This window comes from Rousettus aegyptiacus, unplaced genomic scaffold, assembly GCF_014176215.1.
Source record: "Rousettus aegyptiacus isolate mRouAeg1 unplaced genomic scaffold, mRouAeg1.p scaffold_m13_p_4, whole genome shotgun sequence".
NCBI classification, from domain to species: domain Eukaryota; kingdom Metazoa; phylum Chordata; class Mammalia; order Chiroptera; family Pteropodidae; genus Rousettus; species Rousettus aegyptiacus.
The window spans coordinates 29,443,113-29,467,624 of NW_023416307.1; the positions used below are offsets into that span (position 1 = coordinate 29,443,113).

At 32.5% G+C, this 24,512-nt stretch overlaps 1 protein-coding gene across 1 annotated transcript in view; it reads left to right on the forward strand.

The window, feature by feature from the left end:
- LOC107512506 (multiple epidermal growth factor-like domains protein 6) overlaps positions 1 to 15,728 on the forward strand; it is a 495,076-nt gene extending 479,348 nt beyond the window's left edge. Inside the window, 5 exon segments of the mRNA XM_036219008.1 lie at positions 3,819 to 3,947; positions 5,495 to 5,623; positions 8,404 to 8,532; positions 9,723 to 9,851; positions 14,218 to 15,728. Coding sequence (XP_036074901.1) covers positions 3,819 to 3,947; positions 5,495 to 5,623; positions 8,404 to 8,532; positions 9,723 to 9,851; positions 14,218 to 14,369 — 668 coding nt within the window. The 3' untranslated portion in view covers positions 14,370 to 15,728.
- Positions 15,729 to 24,512: the final 8,784 nt, after the last annotated feature.

Here is a 24,512-nt window from a genome sequence, read left to right on the forward strand (position 1 = left end):
TGAAAGTAGCAAGAGAGAAATATCTACCTTAGCTTAGGAAAAAAAAATACTCTAAAATAAAATGAAGATAAATAGATGGGTACAGATACACCAATACCTATGAACAAAAATAAAGCAATAGTCATGACATCGGTATCAAATAATGTTAATTTTATGGCAACAAACATCTAATGGGAAGGGTACTTATAATAAAGGATAAAATTCACACTGAAAATTAATATGTAATGGATATGTATAAAACAACAAAATATCGAAATCATAAAACAAAAACCATATGCTAGAAAGAGAAATAGACAGCAAGAGCTTATCAGTAGATTAATTTATTTATATTAGCCCATACACGTATAATCATATAGACATATATGCATAAAAATAATCTTATAGAAACTTGAACATAATAAAGTATTTCTAATTGCTATAAACCAAACTCTGTACCTAAAAGAAGATATCATATCTTTTTTCCAAGTATCCATGGGATATTTACAAAAATTAAAAAAGAAGGTCAAGCAATTCCAGAAAGTATAATTTATGATATTCTACGATTACAAAACGATAAAACAGAAACTAACAAAACTAACTCTCTTGCTGAGGAAGAGAGGTCTACCATATCACATAGGCATTTTGAAATTTCTTTCTTAAATAACCAATGGCTTAAAAAAAAAAACAATTTTTCAGAAATTTAAAACAGCAATTAATGACATCCACAACCTATGGGGTAATTCAATAAACAAAGGAAAATGTGTATTACAAAATATTTTTGTTAGTAAATAAGAAGTGATGAAAATAAGTGAAAAAATAAAGAACAATAAAATACATTTAAAGTAAAAATGAGGAATTACTAAATTAAAACATAGGAAAAATGTGAATTATTTAATAAGTTCTATGACATCAAACAACTAGCAATCTAGACAAAAATAAAGTTAGATCTCTACTTTATTCACTAAAATTACTTCCAAGTATATAAAGTACTTAAAATAATGACAAAAATTATGACAGTACTAGAATTACCATTAGGACTTTTTAAAAATTTATTTTGGAAGACCGTATATAAATCTTGACAAAAAGAGAAAGCTTATGAAAGAAAAAAAAAACATGGTGTTTTGATTTAAAAGAAATAAAAATATTTTTCAAGGCACAGAACAAAAAAGTATCAAAAGATAAACAAACCGAAGAAGAAAGACGAAGCACCAATTTTCTTAATAAACAAAGAGTTCTTATAAATCAATAAGAAAAAAATCCATGACACACATAATATCTTAGAAAAGATAATAAGCATCATTCATAATGTGAGAAATCCAAATTAAAGTTGCAATTATATATCATTTTACTTATCACATTTTTATAATATAACAGTTAGGTTAAAGATTGAAAAATGGACACATTGATAAGTCTCCTTATTAAATTTGTAATTTTGTAAGGAAATTTGATAATATTGTCATGATTTAGAAGCATATATCTTTTTATTGAGAAAATCATCTGGGGACTTACCCTTCAGGCATAATATTGTATATAAATACAGACCTCCATGAGGACATTTATTGAAGTGTGTATAGTAGCAAAATATTTCAAACCAACCTACTTATCCATCAATAATGGAGTGGTAAACAAAATTTTTGTTAGGTGCAACAAATCCTATGCAGCTGTTAAAAAAGAATGAGGCAAGTCTATTATATGTACTAATTTAGAAAAATCAAAATATATTATTACAGAAGTAAGCAAATTTCACAATATTATCTATCTATATTAACCTTTTGGATAAAAAAAAGGGTTAATAAGTAAGAAAGATAGACATTAGTATGCCTTATTAAGTATAGGGTATTTCTGGATCTATTCAGTCATTTATTTATTCAATTCAACAAATATTTATTGAATGCAATGCCACTTTTAAGCATATGGAATATATGGATAAAATCACAATATCCTAGTCCTCCTGCAACTTGTTTTCTAGTTGAGAAAGGAGAAAATAAATAATCAATAAATAAGTTAATTATATGTATGTTAATAAGGAATAAAATCTACAGTAAGATAAAAAAAAAAATAGGGCATGGTACGGGGCTTCAGAGTGCTAGGTGGTTGAAATAGTTAATCCAGTGGTCAGGGTAAGTCTCTTTGAAAGAAGTGAGGTTTACAGTACAGAAAAAAAGATGGTCTAATGATGTTTTGGACAAAGGAAACTGGAAGAGTGGAGCACAGGGATGGAACACTTTTCCATTTACATACTGTTTGAAATATTTATCATGTAATTATTATTAACTTTAAAAAGCAATAAAGCTATATAAGTAATTCTGTATGAATATTATTCTAAGACTTAGACCTGTGGAAAGAATCTTTTCTAAGTCTATCTCACTTTACCAGTTATGTTTTTTGTCTTAAGTGTCATTTTGAAGTCCTATGCTTTCACAGATTCACCAATTTCATCAATGCATTTCAACATTCATGTTGAAACAGGTCTCCTGGCTGATGAGGTTGTTTTAAAAGGTTGGAAGAGAAACACATGAAAGTTTATTTTAATAGTATAGGACTTACTGTCATTGATTTTGCTTAATTTGCCTTGAAGGCAAATACCAAAAAAGAATAATTGACAGTTAATTCAAAGTAGCCTATTACACATCTGACGATAATCCAACCATTTGTTGTACAACTAAGACTGTTATTTAAATAAACAAAATTAATACCTTTCTTTCATTTGGTACTAAAGCGAAGTGTACTTATTCCTTCAAATAAAGGCAAGGACGTGTCATACAGATTGAATTCAAATACATGTTCTCTTATGTATTAACCAAATACTTTGGAGCAAGTAAAAAAACCCCAAACTTTCTAATGTCTCTCCTGCTAGTTGGAATAGAAAGAACGGTTGATGAGAAGTTAGAAGTTTTAGGTTTGAATATTGGTTTCTATCTCTACTGGCTTAAGCCTAAACAAGATCTAAGTCTCTGAGTGTCAGTTTTCTCAAGTATAAAATAAGAATACTGTACCCACATCAGAGGGATATTATATTCGTGAGTATAAAATGAGATAATTCATGTGGAAAATATCATTATGTAAAAATACTATATACTAGAGGGTATAAATGGCAGGCCCTTGGCCAAATCTAGCCACAAATGTGTTTGAGTTGGCTGACAGAGTTTTGGCTTCCACAGTGCTGTAAAAACAATTTTAATTAGTTGCCAACATTTAAAGATTGGATGATTTTATATAAAATATGAATTTTTAATTTTTGTGAAAAAAATTATACATTAAGCCCACATTCTTACGGCAAAACCAACTAAATGTGCGTAGTGTTTAGTCTCACTTTAGAAAGCCTTTGCTCTCTCATTGGTGGCACTATCTGTCTTTCAATTATTTTCTCCCTGACAATGGAGGCTTAATTTTCCTTATGTCTGGTCAGCTTCACTCACTTGTATCTTAACCTCTGTTGGCAGTACATTTTTGTTTGTGTCACCCACCACTGTATGCTCAATTGCTTTTCTGATTTCATCAGGAAGACATTAAAGAACCAACTTTTCATCTGTCTTCTTTCTCAATTATGAAACTAAATATATAAAAAGTTTTCACTGCTAATCCAGGATTGGACTCTGCTTGTTCACTCAGGCATCTCCAGGTCCCAGGCACATAATGATGGGCTCAATAAATATGGAGTGAATGAAAACATGAATGAATGATGTTATGTGCTTACTACCTTAAGGATACATCTGAGTATTTGTTTTAAGTTCAAGTCTTTCTAATGCTTTTGCTTTGTAGACGTGATTATCTGAAGCAGAGAAAAATGTTTGCTTATTGATAGTTTTATTTAGTTTATTTTTTTATTTTTACTACAGGTTTTCCCCAAACAAGGTATGGCCCAAATTGTGAACTAAAATGTACCTGTAAAAATGGTGGCCTTTGCAACCCTGTGGATGGAAGTTGTACCTGTGGCCCTGGATGGACCGGAAATTATTGTGATGAAGGTAAGTTGATTACTACCTTCTTTCCCTCAGTAAAAATTCAGAGCATGGTGCTGATGATTGATACAATATGGTAAGGCCTACAAAGAGACTAGTTTCCAATAAGTTCATTCAGGCTATTTATAATTATGATTGTATTTCCAATAAAAATGATGTTATGATAATACTGTTTGATTTTTGTTACCGTGTTACCAAAATACCACATGAAAACTCTTAAAATTCTTAAATATTTGAAAGTGTTAACATGAAAGAGCACCTCTGAAACCTAAATCCACTCTCCTTCCAGCCGTTTTTAAGCCTGAATCATTTGTGGATGCAAATCTGTTAAATTTTGAGTTCCTTGACTGAGGCAGAAGGGTTTTAACAATGACTAGGCCTTGAAGCAGGCCAGAGGCAGACTCTGGGCCCTGGACAGAGCCAGCTCACGTTAAGAGTGGGTCCAAGGGTAAAGAGGAGGATGCTGGGAGCAGGGGTCTCCAAACTTTATTTCATCAGGAAAAATTTAATTGTCTACCACTATAAATGCATTTTTACTCCTAAGTAACATTCATGTGCTTCTCAACTAATACCTTATGTATATTATAAAATATAGATAAAGTTTTAAATTGATAAAGAATGGATAAAGATGAATATTTATAGTTGTTCTAATGTTTTCTGTCCAAACCACAATTGATTATTCTGTGAAACACTGGAGAGCGTGCAGCCTACTTAGAGCGCACTCTGGTACAGTGTAGGTGAGAACACTGCTGGGGCCTTATACTTGCGGCCCCCTGAGTAAAACAAATCCACAGTGAACTCTTTCCTGGGTGGTTTTGACTATGGGGCTATGGCTCTTTAGACCTGCGGCCCTGACAAACTATCACAATGGGTATGAATTTTCTAATATTGAATGACCTTACATTCTTGGAATAAGTACTACTTGTACATGATACATTACTTTATAATGCACCGTTGGTTTCTGTGCACTTATAATTTTTATGAATTTGGTATCAATATTCACAAATGAAATTGAGCTATCATTTTTCATGCATTTTTTTTCAGATTTCGGAATTGATGTTATACTCACTTAATATAACGCATTTAAAGTCTTCCTTCCTTTCCAGTCTACTGTAATAGTATAAGTAGTAGGGTGATGATCTGATCTGTAAAGGTTTGTAGAATTTTCCTGTGAAATCTAGGATGGGTGAGATACATATATTTTTTAATTCAGTAGCTGTTTTACTATTTTCTTTATTGTTTTTCTATTATAATTAGCCTGTCAAGGTTTTCTGCCTCAAATTAAGACAATTTTGGTAAGTTTTCTTCCATAACTTTTCCATTTCATTTAGGTGTCTATATTTTTTGTCTTATACTTTATATTTTTATTCCTTTTGATGATCATTTCAGATTTTTAAAACATCGTATGTATTTATGCTTTATCTTGATTAAGTTAGCTAATCATTCATCTTTTTATTTTTTTATTAATTCCACTTATTTTTTTCTCTGACTTCAAATTCATTACAAATTTGATTGTCTTAACTAGAACTAACGCCTGGGTGGTTTCTTTTCAGAATGTTCCCCTGGGTACTATGGCCCAGGCTGCCGTTTTAATTGTACGTGTGAGAACAGTGGAGTTTGCAGCAGGTTTTCTGGAAGCTGCGAGTGCCTCCAGGGGTACTCTGGAAGAGACTGTGAACATGGTAAACAGAAAACGAGTGGACATATTATGGTGTTAATAAATGTTAAGCTTTAAAACCTATTTTTTAAATAATAAAGGTAATATCTTCACATTATATTAAGTTGGATAAACGGTTAAATCTCTAACATATATTCTTGCAATGTATTTCATAGCTCTATTTTAAGTTCTAGATATTGACCACTGCCACGATTAAGTAATTGGGCTTGTTTATTCTTTTTGGAGCTACTGTTTGAAAAATGACTGTGAATCTACGATCATCTGGAGAAGACTCAGCTGCTGGTCTTTCTAACCAAAATCATTCTACTTCCTCTGACTGCCTTTAGGCAAAATATAGACAAGGAAGCTGCTTTATTTCATGTAATCCAGACTTAACTCTGAAAGATCTTCAAGTTCTCTTTAAACATATTTATCTATATCACTTCTTCCTTTGGACATCATTCGGACTTCATTTTCACCTAAAATTAGGAAATGGAAGAATTATACAAAAATTTGTCTTAGTTGTCAGGAAGCTCTGATGGACAACAGAGTTTTAAGAGAGCTTAGGCGCAAGAGTTATATATGGCTTAGTTCTGCCACATAAAAGATTATAAAAGATAAACTATTAATATTTCAGTTTCACCATCTGTAGAATGGGATTAATAACACTTACTTTAAAAGGTTATCATGAGGATTAAATAAGAAGATACATGTAAACATTTAGGACTGAGTCATGTGGCAAAAACCAGACTAACGGTGACTATTTAGAAGAATTCTGAAGTGATATTAACAATGTTGAAAACTTGTTTCCGTGTTTTTCAACTTGTTTTTAGCATTTGTCAAACATATTTCACAGGAACAAATTTTACTAAGCCTTTTGAAGTTCAGAACTTTTGCCAAACTTTCTAAGGTTTCCTGGGTTCAGGGAGTACCAAAACAAACGTCTCATGGCTTTTAGTTGTTTATTTGTTTTGTTTTCAAAATTGGAATATGAGATACAAAAGAGGAAAAGAAGTATCTATTCAAGGCTCATAAATTTTATACTATATACATCTTGCATCCTACATACCCTACTTTCTGGGTATCAAGGAAGATTTCAAGCAGACAAGAGACAATATTCTAGTGAAATAAATCTGTAAAGTGGGTACATCGTTGATTATTAGGAAAAGGAGTCATCAGTAGTGTCTACAGCATATAGAAGCTATAGTGATAGGTTAGAATTTTAAAAATCTGGCCTGGGGTAAAAATATAAATGGATGAGTAGAATATTTTGGAAGAACAATTGACTGTATTTGGCATTTAATTTGGGCATGGAGGTGACAAAAATCGAGGGATCAAAGATGGCTAAAAAGTTCCAAGCCAAGGAACCTGGAAAAATTGTAGTATTATTTAGAGAAATGGAAAAGTCAAGCAAGACCACCCGTATGAACTCAGTTTTATAGATAATTAAAATAAATGAGATAAAAGAGATTTGATTTTTCTATGTATTCTGAATAACAATTATATAAGAACAAACATAAGAAACCCGGCACTGGATCTGCCTTTGTTATTCACTTTTAAAGAGTTATAATAAAATTTAAAAATCGAAAAGTATATATTATATAGATATTATATAAAATAATTCATTCCTTATCTTTTTTTGGTTTTACCTTCTTTTTCTGCTCCCTGAATGTGAGTTTTTCCAAATGTTGAGTCTGTCCTGATAACTTCATGCATCCTGGAGGAGTGTCATACACATGAAGCCTAGGCAAATTCAACTCTAGGTGCCTGGGAAGGAGGTAGGGGCAACACAGAGAAAGAAAGAAAGGAAAGAAAGTGAGAGAGCAAGAAGAGAGAGAGAATGGATAATTAAAGGGTGAGAAAATTTCATCCTCCTCCCATTCCCATTGGTGAGTGATGAGCATAGCCTTAGAGAAAACTCAGGATAGGAAATGGGGATACTCGTACGTATGCAGGCTTAGCTCACACACACCCCTTTCAGACTGAGCATCTCCCTGGGTAGATGAGAATTTTAGCATTCAAGAAAATGCATTTGTTTGGGTTACATAGTCTCTAAATGTAAACCAAATACTTTTTTTCTGATGGTCAACCACAAAAATATTTATCTTCTCCAACTATGGAAGAAAAACAAGTTATTCTGGACTCACTGAGAAACAATTCTACTTAATGGGTCATCTATGGAAATTTTTTTAAAATTAAATTTCACTGACTTTAAAACCTAACTTCTTCATAAGATGTTAACCTACTCTATATACATCATATTCCCTGTCTTGTATTTCCTCTCGCCTTCCTCCTTTCCTCTCCCTTTTCCCTCATACCCACTTCTGCCATTCATTCCTAGGACTTAAAATATCAAGAGCTGTATGAATCACCTTCTACAGATACCCTCTTATTTATTTAAAGAATTTAATTCAAAAAAAAAAATTCTTACTAAATTTAGCCTATATCTGAATCTTGAAAACATTGTTCTTTTAAAGGTTTAGGGTATTAGAGGGTTTTGGTGAAGTCTTTGTCAGATTGTAGCACATCATAGCAAATAAATTTTATCTACTTGAATATATATTTAAATATTTTTATGTATTCTTCTAGACTACTTGTAGAAAACAACACTTGATATATTCACTTATCTGTATGACTAAACTATTGTCAGTATACTTCTCCATGTATTTTTTTTCTTGTTTTCTAATTGTCTGCTCTCATCTCCCTCTTTGGTCCTGGGAAACAAACGACCTAGAGCATATCCTTTCATTTTCCCTGTATTTATTCTTAAAGCTAAAATAGCATTTTGCCATTTTTCTTCTCCAGCGTGCCTTCATGGATTTTATGGTTTGAATTGTGCTCACATTTGTGACTGCAAAAATGGAGCCAGCTGTGATGCAACGAGTGGGCAGTGCATTTGCCCAGCAGGTTTCCATGGCAGCCAGTGTGAAAAAGGTATAGCCGGAGCATTTTTAAGCACGTGAATGGGGAAATTCTGTGTGACTATGACGTCCTTCTACCTCAAGGCAAACATAAACCCAAATCAAAAACTTGTAATAATCACCTAAGCTTTTGATTTAGACATTAAAGTGACAGGAGTTTACTCTCCAGACAATAAAATGTGTCCTTTTTGATTTTGCTGCTTATTATTTAAAAATTTTTATCTTCCCCTAAATGAAATTGTTTAATATCTCAAAACACCTAAAGCTGTTAGTCTTCAATAGACAAAAATTCTGCCTCTGAATAAGAATTATTTTTATTAAATGCCTTTTAAAAAGTGATATATGTTGGGTTCAGGGTATTGAAATAGATAAAAGATCTTTATGAAAAATATTTAAAGATGTTAATTAGGCATTTATTCATAGGAAGTAATTACAACTATGAATGTGGCTGAAGATCCAGTAGTGAGACTTTGGGCTACTTAGTTTGAAACAAAATATTGTGAAGTCCTATATAACTGATCAACCCTATTCAAAACAAGGCCAGACTTAGATCTCAGTAAACAATTCAAAGTCTCATTTTATGTCTATATCATGTGTGTTCTTGTGCATACAGTTAACAACAACCACTGTAATGATAATGATAAAATATGATAGTGATAACTCGACTTTGTTTAAATTAGTTATTTCCTTTTAAAGTGATTCATATATTAGTCCCATATTAAATCCTCATATGTCACTAGAGCTTTACATATAGTATGTCTTGTTCATCCTTTAGCCACTTACTCATTTATTATTTAGTGTTAAATTCTGGGGATATAGTGGAGCTTACAATCTTCTGGGGAAATAGTAAATAAATAAAAAACATTTTAAGGAAAAATATTAAGAGTAATACATTTGGATAATAGATTTGATCTCCTTCTTTAAGTTCCTATCTTCAGAAAGTTTACTTACATTCTAACAGGTACAAACCAGTGTCAAAGTAAATCAATTTTAAGACCTGAGTGTAAAATCATGTATAAAATAATGCTTCTTTCTGAGAAGTTCAAAACGTGCCTCTGTTTTTCTCACCAGCAAATCTCATTTTATCACCCCACTTTGCTATTTGGGTCTCAGTTTTGAGGAAATTTTATCTTTAATCTCAATTTAAGTGCATCAGTGAAAGCTCAAGGAGTCCAAGTTTCAGCATTTCTTTTTCCTTGGCAGAGTGTCCACCTGGAATGTTTGGAGACAATTGCCATCAATTTTGTGACTGTGAAAGTGAAAACTCCTGCCACCCAGTAACTGGGAAATGCCTCTGCCCACCTGGGAGAACCGGAGCCAAATGTGAAGCTGGTACGAGTCCAGTACCTCGTGATGCCCCTCCAACTCATGGGTGATACAGAGATATAATAGGCATTTTTATACTAAATATGTTACTCAGTTAACGAGCATCATACCACCACTCCTTGTCACCTTGCCTTAGTATGATTAATCCGAGTATGTAGTTGTTACATCACAAGCACCCAAAGTCAGCACAGCTGACTAAAGACACCTTGTAAATACCTCATGGTAATATAGTTAAAAACCCTGATCACAAAACTGTTTAGAGAAATTACTAAAATTAGGATAATTAAGGTACAGTCCAGGTAGTATTCTTGAGAACCAAGTTCCTAAGTATTCTCTGGGAGCTGAGGTTTATACGTTTTCTTCCCTTTCCACTCACAGGAAGACTGGCATAGAAGATAAAGTTCTAAATCATTAGGGATCATCATAAGAAGAGAAGAAAGTAGTTTGAGTGAATCTTTGACTCATCACTTGCTATGAAACTTAATGGTTGCTTACTAGATGAAAAGGTTTTATATAATTCACAATAGCCCTGAAGGACTGACCTGCCACAGATTATAACCCAAAGTAGGGCATTTAATCTCAGAATTTACTTTCCTCATCTACAAAACAGAAAGGTTGAGGCTATATATTTCTAAGATCATTTCCAACACCAATCGATGATGATTCTGTAATCTGAGATTTCAATAATGCTGAAATACCCACAGTAACCTTCTAGGCTACAGGCGAACACTATTCACCAGCTCCAACTCCCTCATGTCACCTTGCTTCTGAGAAATAGCAATAAAAGCTACTTTGAATGCCAGGCACCATCATAAACATTTTGTGTGTGTTCATTTACTCTTTACTACAATCCTATCAGGTTGTTTTATTTTTATTCCTATTTAACAGATGAAGAAGCTGAGCCACAGAAAAGGGGTAAGAGGCAGAACCAAGATTTGACCCCAAACAGTCTGGTTTCAGACCTTGGGTGATGCTGTTAGTAGACAATACTGTACGTGTGAATGTCTGTATATAGTCCAGCATAAGGACACTCCAGTGGCTCAAGAAATTTATATTCTTTCCTATCCGTCTTTAGTAGACTTTTAAAATTAGGCTAAGGGGTCATGAATATCAAGTTGGAATCCTTTTAGATCTTCCAACTCAGAGGCTTGCTGGTCGTGACATTTCATTTTTGCAAAGCTGCTTCATTTAAATCTCTAATCCTTGTGTTTTACTGCGCCACAAGCTTCTTAAGAGTTGGATCCATGTTTATTTGTCTTTTATCAAAAAAAAAAAAAAAAGCTTAGAACAAGGTCTAGCACATGATAGTCTTCATCAAATTTTTGTTGAAGAAATTCTTGCTTCTCAGCATTCCTCATAGAGTCATGGTAAACGTATATCTGAACCTTGTCATATCTAAACAAAATCTTTCAAAATAAACACCAGAATGGGTAAAGGGGATCAAATATATGATAACTAAAAGAAACTGGACTTTGGATGGTGAACACACAATAGAATATGCAGATGTCAAATGATAATGTACATCTAAAAATTATATGATTGTATTAACAATGTTACCCCAATAAACTTATTTTTAAAAATTAAAAATAAATAAACAAATAAAGTGAACATCAGCATGACATCTTAGTGAAGCCACAATACAAATGTCACCAATGAAATGCTCACTAAAAGCAGAATGCTTATAGTATTTGTGGTGTTCATCTAAATACTGAAGAAAACCATTAATGGTTATTAAATGTGTATTAGTATGCCAGGACTTTAATTTATACAAGGTGCTTTTACTATCATCACCATTCCCATTTTATGGATGAGGGAGATGAGGTACAAAAAGGTTAAGTAACTTGCCCAAGGTTACACAGCAATCTGAGTCCAGATTTAGACTTTTAACATCTCCACTATACTGCCTCTCAAGGGAAAGAATGGAACTGAAATTGCTTTGGTTGTCTGTCTGCACTATCTACTATGCATTGCCCATTAGCCACAGGTTACTATTTAATTTAAACTTAGTTTAACTGAAAATTCACCTCCTCAATCACACAATAACATTTCAAGTGCTCAGTGGTCACATACCGTTAGTGGCTCCAATATTGGATAGCACAGTATAGAACATTTTCTTCATTACAAAAAGTTCTGCTGGACAAGCACTCAGCAGGATTTAAAACTAGCCACTAAACCAAGAGAGCTTATAGACAGGCTGGAAAATAAAGCCTCACTCTATGGACTTTTTATGGACTAAATTCTTATATCACATAGCCTCTTTCATCCACAGGTAAATTGCCATGTGATAGTGGATCATATGTATTAATGTGCCCATTCTCAGCGAACACCTCAAGGCCCCCCTTGTCATGAGCTCTTTGGGGGTACCCACAGCCTACACAGATGTACTACAGAGTCTTTTATTTGCATTTTTATTTTCAATTAGGCACAGTTCATCTGCAATATTAACTGTGAGCAGCTGTGTCTATGCAGGCACTATAAAGATAAAAGACCTCATTTTAATTTGAACTCTGGTAAAGGACCTATTAAACAGCCATAATGTTAATTCATAAAAGAATGTAGCAACTTTTTATGGGATTATTTCCCCACCCCCTTGGTAAATTAACATTTGCAGACATTCAAACAGATGTCTTAAATACACATCGTTATTAACATGAAAATGTGGTATTTTTGTAAATTAAAATCAGATTCTGAACTGCTCAGGAGAGATTCTGACTCATAACTTTTTCAAACAAGAAAACTAGGTCTTAGCACTAAACCAAGTAGTCCTCCCACTCACTGGGCAGAGGTGGATACATTAGGCTAAATTTGAAATGACACAGGGGTTTTTTTTTTGAATTTTGATAAAGTTCAATGATTTAAAGGAAAGATTCATTTCAGAGCAGAATTTGTGTCACCTCTGAAGCTCCTATTTGCTCTGTAAAAAGAATTAATTGTAAAATTTATCTCATGTTTAAAATCTAACTAGTTAATTAGGGCAAGAGAATTAGACCACACCTTAACCTACCTTCATTATCCAAGAGAGCAATAAGTAAATAAACATACAACTGCTTATGGGGTATTTAGGGTGAATCTCCAACCTAGCAAGGAGAACTTTTAGGCAATAAAGAAATGTGTAACAAATGTTTTCCCAAAGACTCGAAATTCACTCCAGTACCTGTATCCTCATATTTATATTGATATTTCTAAATTTCCCCTTTCCAGCTTTCCACTTCTTTATTTGGCCTTTAGTCTACATAAGCTTGATACCTTCTGTCTTTCCACATGGTAGTGAAGAATGAGCACTAGATGAGAATTTAGAAATCCAGCTCTGCCATTTGCCAGAGATATAATATTTGAAAAGGTCCCTTAAGCTATACCAAACCTCAGTTTCTCTTTCTCTACCATGAAAGAGCTTACCTCACTGCCTTACCTACCTCACGGGTTTACTAGAATCAACTGAATTCATGTATTAGGAGCCCACTTTGTAAGCTTTTTAGAGCTAGGTGACTCAATATTGCAAAGCTAAGTTTCTCTAATTCTTAAACAGTGGTAGTAAGATGAATTACTCCTCAGTCTAGCCTGACTGAATCTGACCCCATTTTCTGTTTCCATGGGCTGGGCTGGGCTTTCTACCTAACCTCACGATTCTTCAGAAACAGAAATCTGTTAATTCTCTGATAATTCTCTGCTGATGTCAGATTAAGACCAAATGCCCAAGCTGGGATATGATGTCTGGGGGCACCTTTTAGTCCACGTTTAGTTATTTTGATAAAGCTAACACTTTTTATTTCCTTCCTTCATTTCTCTATTGGTTGTAATTGCAGTGCAATCGAAGTTAAAGATAGTTAAATCCTTTGAATACATACAGCAGAATTTTACAGGATTGGTTACACAGGGAATTTCTGGCCTTTTTAAACATATTTTAAGAGATGAAAGAGTTGAATGTAAAGCTATTTCATTTTCAACAACATAAGTACAAATAGTTGTGTTTTCAACCTAAAGACAGATTTCATATATTGTGTATTCTGTGGGAGTGTTGGCTTTTTCTTACAAGATAACTAATTCGTTTTTTCTTGTGTTCCTCACACTACTGCCATAAGCTCTATTGAATAATCTAATTCTGATAAGGCACTTAAAACATCTGAGTTGCTGTCCTGTCTTTTCCTCTTTTCAATTTTGTCACTAACTTCCTTGATGCTCCCCAGCCTCCTCCTGTTTTCCATTAAAGATCTTACTTTAATTATATAGCATTCTAGCATGGGGAAAAGATACCTCATGGTTAACCAAAACTCTTTACAAGTCTATTATTATCTTATCGAATTCCAAGAAATAATAGTAAAAACTTGTTTGATAGAAAAATATATTTGAATTACTTTTATTTTTTACCTCATAGAATGCAGGTCAGGCCAGTATGGACCTAACTGTGCTCTGAAGTGCCAGTGTGTCCACAGAGCTCACTGTAACCCTCTCAACGGGAGCTGCAGTTGTCTCTTGAAGAGAATGGGTCCAACCTGTGAGGAAAATGATTTGGAAGATCCTCAATAACCGAAAACTGAGAGCTTTTCAGTGGGTGATTAGAATGTTGCCGAGGTTCACCCATGTTTCATCATTTTAACTTTGGCAGAGAAATGTACTCTTCAGCCCAACCTCTCCTGTCGTGAGGTGAAAAACAAGACGTCTCAACTTTATGGTCTTCAAGCATAAGTTTCATCCTCTAGTCTACCCTTCCCAACTTTCTTTTACTGAAGAACATGCCCAAGAAAAAGAGAATATTTTTCCAAGATCCCAATTGTAGTAACATTTTGGACTAATAAATGAAACCCTTTTTTATATGCACAGGCGGAATTTAAATTTGGAAGTAAGAATTGCCTTTCAGTTCAGGTTGGACTGTACTGAAATATTCACACCTATTCACTGAAGACCTCAGCAGTCATTAAGTAGCTGGATTCTCTTTAGAAATGTCTAGAATTTCATCTATTTATTCTCAGTATCCTGCTTCATAGCTAAGTCGGCTTCAGATTGTTAATGTATTATATTTCAAACATGACTTTTGGTGTGGGAGACTATTAAGACTTTAGCCACACAAAGATCTGGGTGAAAAGTATGACGTGCACACTTACAATGAATCATCAAAATGTTTAGGGTGTTCTCCTAGTCACTGGTCAGCAGACAGGAAACAAAAATGAGTAGACACGATCAAGGCGAGTGCCTAGGCTTCTCTGGGGGACACGAATTGCCCACAGAGTGGACCTGATCAGAATCGGCCTTTTAATCCACATTGGTAATCTTGATCCAAATTGCTCATCATTTAGGTTAGCTTGGTAACCACTTGTAAGTACAAGCCCTGTGATAAGCCCAAGAAAAATACAGCAATAAATATTATTGTATTTTGTTCTCAAGTAGTTTAAAAGCATTTAAAATATCAAACTATTGGTTAATTCACATTACATAACAGTATTTTATTGATTGGAAATGTTACTCATGTTACTTATGCTTTATTGAGATAAAAATAGAGAATATCGAAATTATATGATTAATGTATATTGTATAGAGTAGCTTTTAAATCAAAAGTGATTTAGAGTAGAATTGACTGAAAGATTTATGAAAAATGTTTGTTGTTATCAATTCAGTATAGTTCTGATCTTTACTTAACATTTATCTTCCTATATCTCAGCACATTAACAGAGATGTAGCATACCTATAATAGATAGCCATGCCATATTTAATGTTATTAACTCATATAAAGTACTTCATTAGATTAAATAGCTTCCCTAAGAGATTATTAATTGGGTTTGGTCTTAAAAGAGCCACAATCGACTTATTTTTTTTTCTCCATCTACAGTATTTGGAATTAAAGTTTTATGTTTATATTTAAATCCATTTTAACTGTCTTTATCAAATCAGTTGAAAACTATTCTTCATTATGAATATTTACTCATTTTTATTACCTTTTATTTTTCAATCTTCTCTCAGCTATCCCCACCTGACCTGCAAAGAGAATAAAATATATAAAATCAGAAATCTCTTTTAGGCTCTTATCCACTGTTGGATTCCCTTCATTTCGAGACCAAAAAAAAAAAAAAAAAAAAAAAAAAAAAGTGACTGTAAACAGAGAGAAAAAGCAAGAAACCAGGTTTCTTCCTCCTTACTAGATATATTATCTCTTACTAAGACAAACAAGAAATTCAAGATTTGGCAGGGAATGAAAGTAAGAGATTTCTTTTCATGGAATTATTTTCTTACATATTGCTTAACCCTTTATAAATAAGAAGACATATGTAAAATGTTAAGCCCAGTTCTTGGCAAATGGCAGATGGTCCATGTACTATCTTTTTTCATCCTCCTTTCCACCCCAAGCTCTAAAACAAATTATGAGAGTGGGGAACAAAGCATAAACCTGTGTTTGCACTATCACATGACCCATCAGACAAATTGAGTTTCGTTTCCATCCTTATACCATTCAACAGAAACTAATACAAGTCACTGTATCCACTTCTCTTTATAAAACTTTTATATTGTCTTTTATATCAAAAAAGAAAATAGAAAAATGTTAAAAAATCAGAACATCACCATTTAACGTTTGTTCACCTTGAAAAATCTTGGTTTAGGTGGTACCTGCAAAAGTTAATGCTCATGTGGTAAGTCATTCTTTCTAAAAATATTCTAGTTATTCCACTTGAGGACAGTAGCACATTTCTAAAAACCATTATAGGTGAGGACATTTCATTCATGGACCAACATATAATAAATGTTAATCTTGAATAATTTAATAGCCAGAAAATTACAAATTAAAATTTCCTTGCAAGATTATATAACTAAAATTTTAAAAATTATTTTTTTAAATAACTACCATGTTAAAAATGCTTCAAATTAAGAAAATATACAATGACTCACATTTCTGAGCAAATAAACAAAGCATCCTTTTTACTTTTATAAGAATTTACTTGAGCTTTCTACATATAAACAGCTATTCAGATACAGTGGAGTATAATTTGGCTACCAAGAAATAATTTGCACAAAATTTTCAAAGCTTCGACTGCTGTTTACAAGTAAAGCACGATTTAATAGGCATGTCCTATTTAAATTAAAGTTTAATGTCAAATTAAAATTATTGTCATTGGGTAGAAATACCTCGTTTTACTCCTCCTACTTTTCCTCCCTATATAATCTGCTCTTTGAATTTAGAAATGCTGACCCCAAAAGAAATTCATCCACCCACAATACCCCTTTACAAAGGTGCCTATGCCATGATGTTTCAGGCTTTCATTTGAAATACAAGATCAGAGTGGGGATTATTATGCTTTTCTGCAATAATATAGCTCAAGTTTAAAGAAAACTGAACTGATGTGTAGAAGCATGCTGGCTAATTGGAGTTTCCATCTAACATGCCTGGGATATACCATTTCAGTTTGACACCTAACTTTCCCCCTACTCCTTCTAACTTCTGCATTCATTTATTGAGTTTTCCAGATGAGACAGCTATTCGACACAGGTTAAATTATTTTTAGAGAACTTGGAAATCATTCCAAGAGTTAGTGGCAAGAATGGCATTTCCTTTGTTAGAAATAGCAAAGAGGGTTTGGCTTCTCCTGGGCCTCTTTCACCCTGGTTTCTCCAGGACCTGGTAATACAGACGTAGCAAGAATTTGAAAAAGCATTTTGATGAAGTGAACAAATAATAGCAACTGTCTACACTGTAGGAGTTATGCGTACAATTCAATTGAAATAACTTTTCATGGTTTTATAATAGAAAAAAAAATCCAAGTAGTTGAGCTTTTAAAATAGATTTCAAAGCGATTCCAAATATTTGATCCTTTTAGCTAATCATGTAGAAACTATTTTCTACTTTTCCTACTTGTTTTTCAAAATAAAAAAATAACATCAAAACCAATAATTAAGGTCTCTAGGGAATATATTTAAAAGCGGTAGATATCTCTTTTTTATATTCATCTCTAAATCTTTTTTTGGAATTATGTAAAACACCATTTAATCATTCCTCATTTTAATGTTTCTGTGCAACACAGCTCAAATTTTGAAAAATATTAACTAATTTAAATAACTAATATTAATATTTTATTAATATTCTTGCACTGGATATCTTAAATATATGCAGAAAGTGTCATAATAATGCCTCTACTTAAAAACAATATAAGAATATCCATGAAATATAACTTTATTGCTTAGGCTTTATAAGAAAAGTTCAATAATAGCCCATCAGACAAATAGGTTCATGTGAAGAATTGGATATTAAGTGCTTAAGTGTTGACAATATTGGCTCTTGAAATGTAGAGCATTGGTTTGTGAATGAAATTCCATATGTAAGATTTGGATAAATTTTGGAGCAAGTGTTGAACATGTATTTGATGAATAATGAAACTTGTGACTGATGAGCTATCTAAATGTTCAATTGGTAATATTTCAAAGCAGTTATTGACTGAAAAATGCCTTCATTATGTCACTTTTAACCATTGCCTAAAAAGCAATTTTCTATATTTTAACTTTATCCTGAATTTACTAACTCACTCAAAAATATTTATTAAGTGTCTTTAATACTAAACACTGTTGGAAGCATAAAAAACATAGTGGTGAACAAGATGAATGTTGTTCCCTACCTTCATAAACTTATAGTCTAGAAGACGATATTAGCCAATGGAAGCAATATTTTTAAACATTCTTAGCTTTTCACTGAGTTTTATAGTTCATCAATCTTTTTATAGTTTATTAATCCTTTCCCAAGTCAATTTTTCACAAATTTGTTAATTTTCTTATATTAGTGCATACTTTGATAAATCAAATGTATTCCACCTAACCTTAAAAAAATCTGGATTTTATTCTTAATGCCCCTACAGGAAATGAAATATATTTTTTTTAATTCATGAAGTACCACTTTACATTTATAGAAAACTGTACTTTTTTTGCAATGTAAAAAGAAAGTCCACTTTTAAAACTGTTGTCATAGCTATAATAACAAGGGAATTTAGGAAATGGAAGCAGAGAATAAAAAAGTATCTTATTTTGACAACTACCACATCCTTTCTGGCATATATTGCTACCTTCATTTTTGGTCAAGATAAGTGTTTCCCACTGATAGAAGAGGGTTTTTAACATTTTTTTTGGGGGGGGGGGTTAAATGTTTTTAAGAATCTAGTTTTATTACAAGACAAATAATTCTCTCAAGCACTAAAAAAATCTTCCAATTTTAGTGGTGTTTCAAAGCAAGAATAGATTCTTTCTCTTTCTTTCTTTCTTTCTTTCTTTCTTTCTTTCTTTCTTTCTTTCTTTCTTTCTTTCTTTCTTTCTTTCTTTCTTTCTTTCCTTCTTTCTTTCTTTCTTTCAATTATGGTAAAATACACATAATATAAAATTTACCATCTTAATCATTTTTAAGAGTACATTTCAGTGGCATTAAGTACATTCACATGCTTGTTCTCTAATCACCAAAGATTATCTCTTTTAATATAAGAACTTCTTCGTGCCAATCGAGTAACATTAGAGTCCTCACTACAAATTATTGGTCTACTTGAATAACAACTTGTGTTGTTATTGTGCCTGCACCTGTGACATTTTTCATATTCCGTGAATATTTTGATTATTTGAAAATATACTTTCTATATGTTTCCTCCTATTTGCTAGGTATTTCTGAATCAAAGACTTTTTCACATGTAAACAGTTATATTTTTTCCTGGGGATCATGTGACTAGAAGAGGGGCCATTTTTCACTAAGCATATCATAGTTGTAGCTCATTCACTGCATCATGTTTCTAAACATGCTGGAAAAACCAGCAAGCAATCAGCAAACTCATTGTGCTGTATGAACTCTTATTCAAACTTGTAATTCTATTTTGAGCATCCTTCATGGATTTCCCAGATTTTGTAAGCTTTTCCTAAATACCTGTTCCTTGGACTTCACTCTGGTTTTCAGGCAGTCACACAGTTCCCAGACAGTGGTACAGAGGCTCCCCAGGCCTTCAGGCCTTAAACAGTGTTTCCCAATGAATATTCCATAGAATTATAAATTCATTGTATTTAGCAAAGGAGAAAAGGGAGAAGATGGAGGAGAATTGCTGGGTCTTATAACCAATAATAACACCAAAAACTTCGAAACTCAGGGTTAGAAAGAGATAAATAGTATACTTTACTACAATACTTGCTAGGAGCTCTAATATGCTGTTGTGATTTGTGAAATTCCCATAAGAAGAAACAGCATGCAAATAATTTCAAGTTGTTTAGGAGTTTTTGAGGAGCATTTTGAAAGACTAGCATCCCAAGGACCACTTTTTGTAAAATATGGTAATAGATGTATTCTTGAGTGAAGCCCTCAGAAACACATTTGGCCTGGTTATTCCGATCACACTTTTTATGGTATTTAAAGTAACTGCCTGAGAGAATTCTAGGCAAAACCTATATTACTTTATAGTTTCCCATGGATTTGCTATAAGTCAGTATTTCACAAAATAGAGCTTTAGAAATGCAAAGTAAAATATTTATGAAACTCTTGAAAGAGAGATCTGCCTTACTTGCTTATGAGATTAATATGAGAAATTGTACAAATACTTCTTTAAACATTAAGAATAATTAGGAAGATGTGGAATAAATTGTATTATTTTTAAATGAAATGTTATGAAAGTTATACAGGAACATGTGTTAGAAAATAAAGACAAAAATTTTCTAAATACATCAAAAATTCCAAAGAAAGAATGTTCAATAACACACTAGAATGAATATAGTTCCCTTTTAAGAATTATTAAATGGTTACATACTTTGTTGTCATGTCATAATTGAAGTGTGTGGATTCTAATAATATTAGAGTTATTATGGTCTATGTATTATTTGTTAATGATCTTTATATCATTTATTAAATATTTGACATAAATTACCCCCTGCTCTACGTGCGCGCGCGCGCGCACACACACGCGTGCGCACACACATACACAAACACAGACCTATTTATGTTGGTGGTAAAAAATTGTGGAGAATTCCCATTTGTATTATACATTTAAGACACTTTCTGTTAAAATTATATTTAAAAATTTGAATTATTCCAAATAAATGTACACACTGTGGTATTCAGAAAATTATCTTTCTCACTTATAAACATCTCCAGTTCAATATGACATATTTATGTATATTTAAAAATTAATAAATTGTAGATGTGGTTCTACATCTGCTTTACATGCAGAAGGTCCTGTGTTCACACCCCAGTAGAGCCACAATCCATGGTTTAAAGCCATGCCATCCTGAATAAGCCTGATGTCTGATCTCAGAAGCTAAGCAGGGTCTGATCTAGTTTGTACTTGGATGGGAGACCACCTAGGAAGACCAGGTGCTGTAGGCATAAATAATAATAAATAATTTTTTAAAAAATAATAAATTGTGATATAAATCAATTCATACAGGACTGAGCTAAAATACATCCTTCGATCAAAATATGAGATACTGTCACGTAGCTACATTGTGTGTTAGAAAACCAAGCAAAACAAGGGAGTAACATTTATGGAGTAGAGAAACTTGTATCTACACAGAAGCACAGTATTGGAAAAAGATCTTCAAGCTCCTCTTGTCTTTTTGTTTTATAGGCAAGGAAACTGAGGCTCAGAGATTTAGGACCTACGGTGAATAAATCACAGAACCAACACTTTCTTGTCTATCTCTGCTCTCATGCTTTTCATATTTTGCCTTTCAATTGCTGCCTCTCTAAGACGTGTGAGAAATTCTTTTGGCTAGGAGGGTTAGTAAACTTTGTTTTATAGAAATCCCTTTGAATTTTAGCTTTAGTATCATAGAACTTTAGAACTTGCAGTGTCACCATTTATTAGAAAGTCACACTATATCTGTGAGCAGTAGTTAAAATACAGATATAAGGAATTGAAGCCAATGAGAGGTTTGTGGTCCTGTAATGGTTTCACTGCCTTCCAAGAAAATAATCATCTCGTTTTTAAATCTATTTTTTTTATATCTTCTTTGGCATATATTATTGAAACCTTACACTATATAAGACTGATTAGCCTACATATTTTAACAATATCTTAATTTGCCACAGCTATCAATTTCTATAATAAATGATAAACACAATTCCTAGATGTAAGCCACACACACATGAATTCTTCATTTAAGTTAATATCTAAGTGTCAAATCTTTGAGAAGCATTATTGCTTTATAGACTTACTTGTTGCCATTAGAAAAAGTTGCATTAACTTTTTTTTCCATTAGTATAAGAGCACTTAGGATGGATGCCTCAGAGACATTAATAAATTTGTTCTGTAGACCAACCAACCAGGTCTACTCTACTTCCTGGTAGTTTACTTACTCAACAAAGACATATTAAAGGAAATTTAGAATAGTTAAATAAAAATAATATGAATGTGTGTACACTTCTAAAACAATGGTTGTCATAGTTGAGTCAGGAAGGAGAACACCTGAATCATGGTGCTTAAGGTGGAATATGAACTTTTGGAATATTTAATGATATTACATGAGCCGGAATCAATACTACTTAGAGAAATTATAATTCTAATATAGGTATATAATACAAAAAAATCTTAAACACAAATATATATAACCACAAAAATCTGTTAACTGTTCAATTAGGCACAATCATCTTTCTGAGAAATTCCATCAACATGTATTTTTTGAAACTTGGACATTTGCTTTGCCAGACTTAATAATTATTGGACATTAATTTTTTAAAGGAAAACTTACTGGACACAATGGTAAAGAAAATCTAATCAAATGTGAACTTAGAGAAAGGTTGGCCATACTCAACTAAGCAGTGGAACCCTTTCCAGTTTTCAGCACACCATTGTACAATTTGAGAACTATTGTTCTAAATTCTATATTATGGTTTGCTGATCAATAATTTAAATAATAGGTAAATACAATATCTGTATTTCAATCTATAAATGTACAATTTTTAAAAACAGAACCTAAAATTTTATTCAACAATGTACTTTTTTTTTTACAGACCTGTATGTTGTAAAATGGTGCTTATTTTAAATAAATGTTTTTATAATATATTTTTTGTGATAATGCATGCATTAAGAATCATAAGCATAACTAAAATATTACTTTGGAGATGAATTATTTAAACCTAAGAAATCAATAGCTAGCTACAAAGAAAGGTTAAATAAGTCTTATATTTGTTATATCCCCAGTATTTGATTTGACAATGTCAGTTCACTGGCTGATATGATAATTTTTCACTCCAATTATTTGAAAGTATTTGCTTTGTCAAATTAATCATTTTGAGAGGTTTTCCTTTCTCTTTCACTCATTGGTCTATTCTGGCATTTGTAGGTATTTTTCTCTTGGATATTTTATCCTGATTTTTTTTTTCTTTTTCCATCTTTGTGAACAATAAGAATATTTTATCTTTTCTAACTCACAAGGTTGATGCCAAATTATTTGTTCATGAGGGAATACTTCTTAAACACTAAAGTATTATATGTATGTTATTATTACCTTTTTCATCATTATTTAATCAAGCAAAATGCAATGAATCAACTGGCTCAGTTTATAGATAAAATGGTTTTTACAGATGTATTTTCTCAAACTGATTATGTGTGTTTATCTTTGGGTGATAATAATAATTATATAACCAGCTAATGACACTTATCAAGTTCTTAATATATACCAGACATCATCATAAGCATTTTTCAAACATTTTACTTAATCTTCACAATAATTATTTGGTAGATATGAGTTGGCATTTGATTTTTCATTTTATCAGTTGAGAAAGTTGAGACCTAAAGGAATTTAATATTTGCTCAAGTCATATGGCTCCGAAGTGGGAAAGAGCACAAGTTTGCCTTATTCTGGGGATCAAGCTCTTCATTATACCATGCATACGATTCTAAAACTACCATTGAGGATTAAATCTATAGCTGAAAATTGTGGAAGATAGGAAAATTTTGGTAAATCCAAATGAAAATGGGGTAATACCCCAAATGTTAATCATAACACATGGATTTAGTCCCATTTTCAACCACCATTATTTTGGGTACATAGATAATGCATGTCTCTCTCTCTCTCTCTCTCTCTCTCTCTCTCTCTCTCTCTCTCTCTCTCTTTCTCTTTTTTTTTTTTTTTTTTTTTGACATGCATAGAAGCAATGATCAAAAAGATTCTATCTCTGGGTGATCTTAACTTTAGACAAAAAAATAAAAATTCACACTAATTATATCTGTACCTCATTCTCTCTCAATTCCCAAACAGATTCTTAAAATTCAGAATAAGGAGAAAATTCTTGGGTAACTTAACTAAGGTATTGAATACTTCTTTTCTTAGCTTATAACAATATTTCCAGATAACTTTTGCCCCTACTTATCTGTCCACTTAATTTCAGACTTATGCTACAGACATTCTTTGTGGAGAAGAGGGTATCAGATTTTCTTTTCATATTGGTTGGGAGTATAATATTCCATTTCTCGGGAGTCACATTCCTGAGCTTACATTCCTCATTTAAAAACTTTTGATGATGACACTGTGTGATAAAGAACCCGGCATCTCAACCATCCCTCTCCTACTTGCATTTGCACATTCATTCTACCATGTGCATTGCAGCCACATCAGAGAACTTACTCTACCTACCCTTGAACTGGCTGCACCTTCATGTCATTCTTTTTGTTTAAAGTACTCTATTCTCTGCATGCTGAATTTATTCATCCTTAAGGTTTATTCAAAGAGTTTTAC